Genomic DNA, 12,666 nt, shown 5'->3' on the forward strand with positions numbered 1-12,666 from the left:
GAACCAACCTTTTTCCACAGATAAAATGCCTTTTTTGACAGACCTACAGCTTTAGCAAGTTGTGGAGACCAGCTGATCTTCTTTTTTCTACTAAATTTGGATTTCCTTCGGGGATAGCTCAAATTTTAAGCGTTAGTTAGACCAGATATTAGCTGGTTTGTAGCTTGTTCAATACCGTAAGGTGTTCTCATGTTCAGATATTTTCTATCTTTTAGTTCCTCCTTCAAATATTGTTCATAACTTGTTTTATCAACCTTTTCCCAATTAATCTTAGTCACAATATCTCCACTCAGTTGTTTTTGAGCAGTCTGTAAACTAACAGAAAAATCAGCGGAGACAGGATAATGGTCTGATGTGTTATGGCCTTCTTTTAGGATTTTCACCTGCATATATTCAGTTGACTCATCATCATTCTCTCTAGATTTTGTTAAAATGTAGTCTATCTGTGATTTTGAATCACCCTGATGGTACGTATGGTCTGTAGGGTAGTTAGATGGTAGCACTATTTGATTGTCCTTACAAAAGTTTTTAAATAGTTCATCTTGGGTGTCCTTGTAATATCTATGAAATGAAGCATTAAAATCGCCGGCGATAATAATTGAATGAGTTCTTTGATATCTCAGTAGTAATTCTTTTAAGATGTCCAAAGCTGCTCTATAATCCACTTGGAGTTCCTTTGTAAGTGGTAAAGGGGAGATAATCTACAGAATTGAATTAAAGGGGAGATAACTAGATGTAGGAACACAGATTTTAGAAAATTTTGCAGCTTTTGGTTATTATCTTCAATATTATCATAGATAGAGATAAACTGTAAACAGCAATAATGTATAGCAAAGTAAGACCTACAAATAAGTCAAACATTACCAAAATGGTCAATTGACCACTTAAGGAATTATTGCCCTTTATAGTCAATTTTTAACAATTTTCATAAATTCTGTAAAGATTTTTAAATTATTTTCCTCTTTTACTATTGGGCCAAGTTCATTATAGATAGATATAATTGTAAGCAGCAAGAATGTTTATGAAAGTAAGATATACAAAAACATCAATATCATAAAAACACAATTTTGTCATGAATCCATCTGTGTCATTTGTTTCATATGCACATAGACCAAGGTGAGCGACACAGGCACTTTAGAGCCTCTAGTTTTGCTTTTTTCAACACCTTTATTATTGACTCTGAATGACTTACGGATACTTTTGTAGGTGGTGTGCTGTCTCACCTCATCTCCTTTTCTTCATGAATAAATCCTTTACCATACCATGTCCTACTTTCCATTTTTATTATGCCCCAGTTATGGGCATTATGTTTTCTGGTCTGCGTCCGTCCGTCCATTCGTCAATCCATTCTTTTGTCCGTCTGTCAGTCCTGCATCAGGTTAAAGTTTTTGGTCGAGGTAGTTTTTGATGAAGTTGAAGTCCAATCAACTTGAAACTTAGTACACATGTTCCCTATGATATGATCTTTCTAATTTTTATGCTAAATTAGATTATTTACCCCAATTTCAAGGTCCACTGAACATAGAAAATGATAGCGTTGATGGGGCATTTTGTACTATGGACACATTCTTGTTTCGCTTCAACATTACTTCATTTATTCCACTAAGTAAGATAAGTGTTTCTTCTAAACCTTTATGAATAAAAAATGTTTAAATCAAATAAAATCAAATTAAATGTCTCTAAAATACCACATTCCTAACAGCTAGTTAACAGTCCATAAATAAAAGGTCTTGTCTTTATATTTCTGCTTGATATTATAGGAATCCAATAGGAAGAACTGGTGCTAGTTAACAGTCCATAAATAAAAGGTCTTGTCTTTATATTTCTGCTTGATATTATAGGAATCCAATAGGAAGAACTGGTGCTAGTTAACAGTCCATAAATAAAAGGTCTTGTCTTTTTATTTCTGCTTGATATTATAAGAATCTAATAGGAAGAACTGGTGCTAGTTAACAGTCCATAAATAAAAGGTCTTGTCTTTATATTTCTGCTTGATATTATAGGAATCCAATAGGAAGAACTGGTGCTAGTTAACAGTCCATAAATAAAAAGTCTTGTAATAATATTTCTGCTTGATATTATAGGAATCCAATAGGAAGAACTGGTCTGAGAGGGAAAGGTGTGTTATGGCGTTGTTAACAGTCCATAAATGAAAGGTCTTGTCTTTATATTTCTGCTTGATATTATAGGAATCCAATGGGAAGAACTGGTCTGAGAGGGAAAGGTGTGTTATGGCGTTGTTAACAGTCCATAAATGAAAGGTCTTGTCTTTATATTTCTGCTTGATATTATAGGAATCCAATGGGAAGAACTGGTCTGAGAGGTAAAGGTGTGTTATGGCGTTGGGGTCCAAACCATGAGATCTTGGCTGTGTGTACACGATGGAGGAGGATTGATACACTTGAAGGTCAACCTCAGGGGTATCTCTATGTAGAAGGAAAGAAAGTATTGGAATTTATAGCTGTCAAGAAAAATGACGAAAGTGAAGACAGCTGTTTTGGTTTACCTGGGGTATGGTTTAATTGATGGGAAATATCTTTTTGTTTTACTAAGAGGATTAATTAAGGGGAAAAAAATGTTCCAGTTGGGAATCCTCAGGAGTTTCATTTATACATTTTAAAAGTTGATTAATGAATGCGATAAAACCATATTTTTATTTTTTGAATGATGAACTAAGGACTTGCATTTTACATGGGTACCAATTTTCAAGTAGTTCTTTGTTACAGGTGAACCAAGAATTCAAATGTTCAACATATAACAAATGTTTTATCAGTTTATATCCACAAAAATGCAAGTTTTATTTAATCCAAAACGATTGGTACCAGGGAAAACATATGAATCCACAGTACTATATCCCACTTTTCAGTAATCCAATACAACTTCACAATGATGTATGAGTTTTTTGTGTTTTTTTTTATCATAGCTAGCTTCAAGATATAAAATATACCAGTCTAGTTAAATGAATTACATTTTAGATCCTTTTGTTTGTTTTAAATGTGCCTGTATTGTAAACTAAAATTGTGTTTTATTTCAGGGAGCTCTGCATGGTTTGATTTCCCCATACAGTACTTTAGTGGAAGCTTTTGCTGTAGAAGTGTTGGATGAACATACATTTGAATGTAAACCAAACTTTGACCAAGGAGATCTTATTCAGGTACGGTCAAAGTTTTTTTGTGTACTGGCCAGCCTGCCCAGTGGACAGAAAATCTACTGCTCCTGCTCCAAATCTACTGGTCCTGCAAAAATGAAATTCATTTGACAAACACTAATATAAATGAGAGATGTTTACTTTTATTTTCATGATATTCACCTCTCCTTTATACTCATAGATTTTTTGTGCTGTTCTGATTGTTCATTAGCAAGTACAGAATCTAACTTAAAATTTGAATATCTCGTTTCAAAGATACATTTCTTATCTAGGTCTGTCACTGCAAATTTTTCACATGATATACAATATATTACATTGCGATCGACTATATAATATAACCATTCCCAATCTTTTTCCAAGGATTTTTGATATATACATTTCCTTTTGTCAGTTTCATAAACTTATTCTAACCTTCCTTTTGAATTTCACTTTTTTTTTTTTTTTTGTCCAGCAGTTTAACTCATTCCAAGATATTACAACAGATTTCAGTCAGTATGTTGCTATGGACTAATATCTTTGGTTAGCTTGCTTGTTAGCTGAACCATGAAGTCATTGTTAGGTTAGGTATAATACCCTCTTTTTAAAGTAGCTTAATCCTACAGAGAGATATATTGGTTATCTGTTGGGCTAGTCTACTATTAAAGGAGGGAAGTTTACCTTACCTAACAATGACTTCACGGTTCAGCTAACAAGCAAGCTAACCAAAGATATTACCATTAGCTACACACTCACTGAAATATGCTGTAATTAAATTGAACAATTGTAATACTTAGTATCCCCCAGTACCGTGTAATTGTTTTCGCAGGTGAATTGTTTTGTTTACCAACCTAGATTGCGATGCAATCAGGGATTTTTATTGACAAATTTCTACTGATCAGCTGGACCATCAGTTGACAAAATCTACTGGTCCCACACACATTCTACTTGTCTCTTCCCACCAGACCAGTGCTAATTTCAACCCCTGGTAGTTACTAAATCAATGTAGACTCTTTTATGATAAATTTTAGGCATCCTTAGAACTTCTGAGGCTCTATTTTTCTGAGACATTGGGCCATTTTGGTTAGGTCAAACTTAAGACACATTCCCAATTTATTTAATTTTGGTTCATTTGAATGTTGAGGTTTATTGTTTCATCTATAATGTGTAACTTGTTTATTGTTTTACGGCCAGCTGAAGCCCACCTCAGGGAGCTGAATTTTCTCACTGCATTAGGGACGACATCAAAAGATCGATGTAGGATAAAAAACTTAAATCAAATAGTTTTGGGGGGGTCAACATTGCTGCAAGTTTTGTTAATCCAAAATTGATTTTACATATATCCATATAGGTAAATCAATTTTTTCCAAATTAAGTTAAGAGGGGGGTGGGGGGGTTCGGTGAAAAAACTATTTGAATTAAGTTTTTTATCCTACATATAACTTTTGATGTCGTCCCTTATTGACACATTGGGTGTCTGAGCTATATTCTGCTTTTGTCAAGCCTGTGACTTTTGTCGCAAAAGCAAGAAATAATGATCCTACATTCCTCTGTCGTGGCTAGCAGTGGTGGGGTCCACAACTATTCACTCTGTGGTTAAAGTTTTGGACATTTTTTAAACACTTTCTTAAACAAATCTGGATTTCTACCAAACTTGGACAGAAGCTTGTTTATGATCATAAGATAGTATCCAGAAGTAAATTTTGTAAAAAAATCAATCTGGGTATATGTTTATTACTTAGAAATGGATTTAGTTTTACTGCCAGTTAACATAACATTCACTCTGTGGTTTAAGTTTTTAATTACTTTCTTAAAATATCCTGGATTTCTTCCAAACTTGGACAGAAGTATAATGTTTATAATCATAAGATAGTATTCAGAAGTAAATTTTGTAAAAAAAAGTCCTGTTTATCGAATAATTTACTTAGTTTTTCTTCCAGTTAACATTACATACAGTCTAGATCTGCAGTTAAAATTTTTTAAATATTTATTAGATTCATAAACATTCCTGTATTTTTACCAAACTTGGACAGAAGCTTCTTACAACCAAAAGATAGTATCTAGAGGAACATTTTTAATCTTTTTTCCCCATTTTTTGTTGAGCCTGAGACTTTTGTTGCAAAAGTGAGTCTTAAGCGATCATACATTCTGTAAAGAAGGTGAGACACTGGGCTCGATGGAACACGTGCAAATCTCTTTGACACATTCCCTGTTTCCATTCTTTATCGTATCCTCTTTTATTTATAACAATCCTTGTCATTTGTAAATGGTATGAGTGTATTTAACATATGTTTTCTTTCCTTTTAGTACTTTTCCCAGTTTGCTGCTCCTAATTTAGGCAGTATAGGAAATATAGCATCTAGATCTTCAATTAATTTTCCCATAAGATCTCTATCCCAGCCATGTGTAGCAAGTTATGCCACTTCACGTGCTGGATCAAAGACAAGCTTACGGACAGATATTGATTCCTCTGGATTTAGTGCTACTATGTTGTACAAAGGATATATTGATGACCCGAGAAATACAGACAGTGCCTGGGTAGAAGCAGAAGTTTGGAATTTTCACTACGATTCATCTGATACATTTGATGTAAAATTGCCTGAGGTAATGATTAGTAATTGTTTCCATTTTTATGACCCACCTATGATAGTAGAGGAGCATTATGTTTTCTGGTCTCTGCGTTCGTTTGTTCGTCCATCCATTCGTTCGTTTGTCCGTTCATCCCGCTTCAGGTTAAAATTTTTGGTCAAGGTAGTTTTTGATGAAGTTGAAGTCCAATCAACTTGAAACTTAGTACACATGTTCCCTATGATATGATCTTTCTAATTTTAATTCCAAATTAAAGTATTGACCCCAATTTCACGGTCCTCTGAACATGTAAAATGATAGTGCGAGTTGGGCATCCTTGTAATATGGACACATTCTTGTTCATTTATATAATTGGTTATATTGGTTATTAGATATAAATGAACAGGTTTTAAAATGATTTACTTTTATATAAAGTAACTGGTATATCTCCTGTGATTTCATTTCTTGATTTTTTTTTTATTGTAGTCTATAAATAATCAGCAATCAGCAAAAGAAAAAAAAGTATGGGTTTTTATACGCCCATCAAAATTTTGACGGGACATATTATGGTATACAAATAACCGCCTATCTGTCTGTCCGTCTGTCTGTCCAGCGTAAACATGTTGCACCGTAACTTGAGAACGACTCATCCAAATTTCATGAAACTTAATATAGTTGTTCCTTATGATGGTCAAAGGATCTGTATACTTTTTGGTGAAAATAAGATTAAAACTTTTTGAGTTACGGGACTTTGTAACTTAAACAGGGGGGTGGTTTTTTTTCTCAAATGTCACGCCACATCTCAAAAATGATTTATGATAATTGCTTAAAACTTAATACACTTCTTAGTTATATGAACCTAAAGATCTGTATAATTTTTGGTGATCATTCAAAATTTTATTTTTGAAATATTTATTTTTTTGTGTAAAAAAAGAGGGGGGGGGGGGGGGTTCACATGTCGCACTGTATCTCAAAAACAATTAATGATTATATCTTAAAACTTTACACACTTTTTAGTTATATTTATCTTAAGATCTGTATACTTTTTGGTGATGATTCAAAATTTTAGTTTAGAGTTTTTGAGTTTTTTGTTAAAAAAAGGTGGGTTTTCACATGTCACGCCGTATCTCAGAAACTATTTATGATTATTGCACACAAGACGACGGGCGTATCATGCACTAATGGCACAGCTGTTTATTCTCATTGTTGAAGGCCGTATGGTTGCCTATAATTGCTTACATCCACTTCATTTGAACTTTGGTAAATAGCTGTCTCATTGGCAATCTTACCACATCTCCTTATTTTTATATTTATATTTATTGGATAATTTAGGTCTTATAAGGACCCTGCATATTAATCATGGTAAAGGGTTTGGAGGAGACATTTCCAAGTTGTAAAACTTGTGTCTAGCCAAACAATAAAAAAAAAATGGGAGGAAAAGTGTCTTTGCATTAAAAACTAGAGTCTTTTTAAATCAGAAATGTTTTACTTGTCTTTACAGGAAACTTCCAGAGTAACATGGAAAGAAGTATCGCCCAATGTGAAGATATTTGGAAATGAAGGTGTAATTGTTCAGGAAGCTGCTAAAATTCAAGATGCTTATTATTAATGAATCATGACTTCTATGTGTATAAATGATTATTGCTGTCTCAATTTATTATATTTTTAAGTTCAAGGGGATTTTCTATGAAAGAACATGTTTCATAGATGATTTCATTAGTGTATCAGTATCACTATACAGGAAAATGGAGGATAGGAGTCACAACAACTGCAACTTCTCCATTCTTCTCATTGTTTTTTAATCTGAAATAAGGCCTGGAATACCTTCCCCTTTTCCTACTTGTCCTTGTAATCATTTCATTTTATTGTTTTCTATTTATTTTATAATTTAAAAAAGCCCCCCTTTCAAAACTCTGAATTGCTAATTTTAACTCAGTCACCATATCAAGACAGAAAGTGGTGTATGTTTATTGCCAGTAATTCATCAAACGCTTTTGCAACAACAATGCAAAGGTAGTTTTGAAAGTTTTAGCATAATATTTTATAAAGCATTTGTTTTAAGCATAATTGTTAGATTTTCTTCAATATTGATAACTTAATGTTTTTATGCCTACTTTTTTTTAGTTTTATTTTTGTGTGCAAAATTTGTTTTTTGTTTTTTGTATGCAAAATTTGTTAGTTGTTTTTTTTTGCATAATTTGTTAGTTTTTTGTGCATAATTAGTTGTAAATACATTTTTTTAATATGCTATACTGTTAATAATGTTTTTAAAGATTATGTAAATGATTCTTTATTGATTGATGATTGCTTACTACTTAATAATGAAGGTGCTGGTATGAAATTAGTGTAGTGTGAAACACAGTTGTAGTTTATTAACAGGATCTCTTAGTTTTAGACATTATATATTTTTCACGACCATTTTTTTTAGCCTAGCCTATTAAACAAGACAATTCAAAATAATTTTCTCAGACACAGATGTTGTGTTTTTGAAGTTGTTACCCCTTGTGTATTTTCTTAATAAAGGAAAACTTGTATGTTTGTGGATATTTGATTTCATGGTTTTGCGGAGGTCTGCATACAAGCCTATTTCTAGTGAATTTGTCATTTGTTTAACATTTTATTTCATGGTTCACCTGTAACCATGAAATCCACTAATATGGGTATTCAACGAATAATAATGAATTCACAATATACTGATCGATTATTGCTAGTGTAATGTCTTTGTGAAGTATAAAGCCTGCATTTTGTTTCTGATGAACTTTGTAAAATTGACAATTTTTTTAATATCATTTTTGACAATTTTTAAACCATAGTTTTGAAGAGCTAAACATTTGATATAGTTGCAATTGTAAAGCTAGTGTATCACAAAAATTGGAATTCTTTCACTTTGCCTGTATTATAAAATTTTATCATTAATCATGTATGAGACTTCAGACATAACTGAAGGTGAAAGTCACTTATGTGCTTTTCTTTTCCCTTTTGAAACCAACAATATATACAACCTCAGATACAATGTTTTACCTAGAAAGTTTTGCTTGTGAAGCTGTTAAAAGTAACCTAGTAACGAAAAAAGAATAAAAGTAAAAGAAATGAGAAATTGGTGTGTTTTTATGATAATTATTGATTTGACATTGTCTTGACTGATTATAAAAATAATTTCAATTTATTTAGGAAAAAATTGTATAAAATATTGTTTATGACATGTGTTCAAAAACTGTTACTAAGTAGTGTCCAAAAATAGTAACAAACTAGTGTTCAAAAGTAGTACATGCAACAAATTAGTGTTCCTAATCATGCTAATAGTAATAAATTGATACTTCCAAGTCTAAATGTCAAATTAGGGTTGATCTCATTTTTTTGTGTTGCCTATGATTCATATTAAATATACACACATCTTGAGTGTGGGTTTGTGTTTGTTATTTTTCCATTGTTCTTGAACTGAGTTTGAGTGGTAGACAAATAACCAGCTTTTTACAAATTTTTTTATTTATTTTTGTAATCATCAGGATTTATCTAGCTTTATATTAATTAGTAATAGGACAATTTTATTTCAATAATAGTTTATAGACCTTGATCTTAATAACTTTCAAAAAAACAAACAAAAACTATTTCCGTTAAACAGGCAAGACTTTTATCTGTGTCCACTCTTATTTATAATTTGTTTTTATGATGTATTTCATTATCCAGTTTCATTGAAACCTTGGCTTACACATAGTTTGTTAATCATTCTGACATACAATATCATAAGTCCTTGGACTATAAATAACTGTACAAAAAGTGCACATAGTTGTTTGTTTATATATTTCCATTCATGTATAACTATTTTAAGAGTGTTTTAAAGTAAATCTGATTTCGTTCATACCTGCCAACTTTTCACAATCTCCATGGGGTTTTTACCAATATAAGTACTATAATTTCAGAAATAAGTGCCAGGTATTTATTGATGCGATTAATGTGACTGGGTTAGAATAGCAATAATAAGAACTTGTATACCTGACAGATACATCTGTTTGCAGATCTTCCTTTCTAGCACAATAATTAATCTCACTTTTTTGCCCAGTTTTCAAAAATTTCAAAAATGGATGCATGCAATAATTTCTGAATTTACAGAAAATGCATATATACTTATATGCCGTAATAATAATGATAATATCTTTTTGGAGGTTAATGTTATATAATTAGGGATTGTAAAAGTACATTCAATACCTGTCTTTTTTTAAATTTCCAATGCAATAAAGCTTACTTCCTAATGCATGTAGAGTAAAACTTTGGTATGGTTGCTTACTCTGTTTGTATAAATGTTTATTCAAGCTTTGTAATTAAGATTGACATCTTCAAACAATATATATAGGCATATTTTAACATGTAAATATTATATTCAAATTTGATTGCACGGTATCCCAATTACAATTGCACAATTTACAAACTAAGCAAGCAAGCTAGTCAAAGTCTTGGTCTGCATGCATTAGGAAATTAGCTGTAGGAGAGTTTGCAAGCCTGATGTCTCTTGTTAGTACAGATATAACATGTGTTTTCTTTGAATTTTATCATTTTCTTTTAGCTTTTTTCTTTTAGTCTTGTTAGTATTTTGTTAAGGGTATGTTCTGTTTATGTTCTGTATTGATAAGATAATTTATATCATGTCCTTTTATGAAAAGCATTTTTAAGAGTTAGTGATCTTCCTAAAGTTTTAAGATGTTTGACTTTTACTTGATAGATGCATTGGTTAAAAATGAATGAACAAAGGTAATGATTGATGTGATTGAATTCCAAATCATGGATATAATTTTATATTATATATGTTATTTGTTATCCTTGCTATTTTTATATAGAAATAAAACCATCACCATTGTTTGTTTATTACATGAAGCTTTTATTTTGTTATTTTTGAACTGTCAAAAAAGGGAAGAAGATACTGAAAAAGAAAGGGAGAGGCAGCAATAAAACAAAATTTGAAGAAAGAAATGCTGCATGGCCAATTGAATAAAAATGCAACAGACAAATGACTATCAACTTAACACTCCATAGAAAAATATCCAATGGCTAGTTTAGATACCATTGTCTCATGAATTTTAGATGCATAATTTTATTATCCAAATATTTTATGACTCAAATATAGTGGCATTATGTTTTTCGGTCTGTGTGTAAGTTTGATCTTTCTAATTATATCGCTGAATTTGAGTTTTGACACCAATTTCACAGTCCACTGAACATAAAAATAATAGTGCAAGTGAGCAGGTTTAAGTTTTTGGTCAAAGGAGTTTTGAGGAAGTTGAAGTCCAATCAACCTGAAATGAAGTACACATTTTTCCTATTATATATGATTTTTATGCCCCACCTACGATAGTAGAGGGGCATTATGTTTTCTGGTCTGTGGCTCCGTTCGTTCCTCCTTTATTCAGTCTGTGTGTCCGTTCGTTACCAGGTTAAAGTTTTTGGTCAAGGTAGTTTTTGATGAAGCTGAAGTCCAATCAACTTGAAACTTAATACACTTGTCGCTTATGATATGATATGATCGCTTATGATATGGGAATTTCAGGTTAAAGTTTTTGGTCAAGGTTGTTTTTGATAAAATTGAAGTCCAATCAACTTGAAACTTAGTGCATATGTTCCCTATAGTATAATCTTTCTTATTTTAATGCCAAATTAGATTATTACCCAATTTCCCGGTCCATGGAACATGGAAAAGGATAGTGCAAGTGGGGCATCCGTGTACTTTGGACACATTCTTGTTTAATACTAATGCCGGATGAGAGATTTGTCCACTGAACATAGAAAACGAAATTTCAAGTGGGTCATTTATGTACTATGGACACATTCTTGTTTTGTCTTTATTTTAATTTATATGAGGTCTATGATAAAACATTGAAATAATAAACAAAAACAGCAATGACATCTAGATGTTGACCGTCAATGATTGTGTAAACCATACTGTAGTCTTCCAACACAAAATATACTAAAGGGACATACTAACTAAAAAGTAAAAAGTAAAAAAAAATAACCAACTCCATGATAAAAAAAGCAGAGACCAACAGACTAACAACTATAAACAAAAAACAACATAAAAACATAAGACTAAACAACACGAGCCCCACCAAAAACCCAGTGGTAATCTCAGGTACTCTAAAAGGATACACATATCCTGCTTCACATGTAGTACCTGTCTTGATGCTCATTTAAGTACAAATCCGGTAATTCTGTAGGACTCATTCAAGCTAAGGAGGACAGGATTGTGGTTGCAACGATTATATCGTATCCGTTGTCATCTGTGAAACATATTCCATAACAGTTAACTAACTAGTGACCTTAAAATGTTTGAAGGGATACTTTAAACTTCACAGCTTAAACTCTGGTTTCTGCATGAGCATGCAACCTCTATCAAGGTAATGATGACAGGAAATGCATGCGCTGGAATAATGATCAACTAGGAGATATATACTCCTTATTCAGTTGCTGATGGAATGTTGCTACATAGAATTAGGAAGTTGAAATCATTAACTTTTTTTTCATTATGTTATAGCCGTAGACTATGAGGTCACAATTAAAATAAACAGTTAATGTATTGATTACATGTATCTGAAATTCGAACCTCCAAAATAAACGTGTTTTACAAATACTTGGTACGGACACATATACAGATATTGTGATACGGACGTTAAAAATGATAAAGTCAATGTCTTGGACATATATTGATGACTGACTTTAAACACAACAATTTTAATTAACACAACTGATCGATGAATGGAAAAAGATAAACAATAATGTAATTATTTTTGCGGGTGACATTAAAGATAAAGATACTTTTAAAACTTATAATAAGAGCGAGGAGGTGTAGTCAGAAATATTAAGGCAATATTTATAGATTATCGTTGATTATCTCAAAGAGATTGATGTTCTCGCTTGAGACGGTACAGCGAAAGTGAGAAAAGCAATCGAGTTGAGATGACCAATGATAATCTGTTTATCGCTATTTT

At 31.9% G+C, this 12,666-nt stretch overlaps 1 protein-coding gene across 5 annotated transcripts in view; it reads left to right on the plus strand.

Annotated features, from left to right (window-relative positions):
- LOC134687313 (transient receptor potential cation channel subfamily M member 8-like) overlaps positions 1 to 10,550 on the plus strand; it is an 87,695-nt gene extending 77,145 nt beyond the window's left edge. For 3 of the 5 annotated variants that reach the window (XM_063547497.1, XM_063547500.1, XM_063547499.1), the window contains 5 exons: positions 2,190 to 2,224; positions 2,330 to 2,511; positions 3,035 to 3,154; positions 5,432 to 5,728; positions 7,194 to 10,550. In XM_063547497.1, the coding sequence (XP_063403567.1) occupies positions 2,190 to 2,224; positions 2,330 to 2,511; positions 3,035 to 3,154; positions 5,432 to 5,728; positions 7,194 to 7,301 (742 nt within the window). In that variant the 3' untranslated portion in view covers positions 7,302 to 10,550. Of the gene's footprint in view, positions 1 to 2,189; positions 2,225 to 2,294; positions 2,512 to 3,034; positions 3,155 to 5,431; positions 5,729 to 7,193 lie in introns of all 5 variants that reach the window. The other 2 variants (XM_063547498.1, XM_063547501.1) reach the window with 1 other exon arrangement.
- Positions 10,551 to 12,666: the final 2,116 nt, after the last annotated feature.

This window comes from Mytilus trossulus, chromosome 10, assembly GCF_036588685.1.
Source record: "Mytilus trossulus isolate FHL-02 chromosome 10, PNRI_Mtr1.1.1.hap1, whole genome shotgun sequence".
Lineage (NCBI taxonomy): Eukaryota > Metazoa > Mollusca > Bivalvia > Mytilida > Mytilidae > Mytilus > Mytilus trossulus.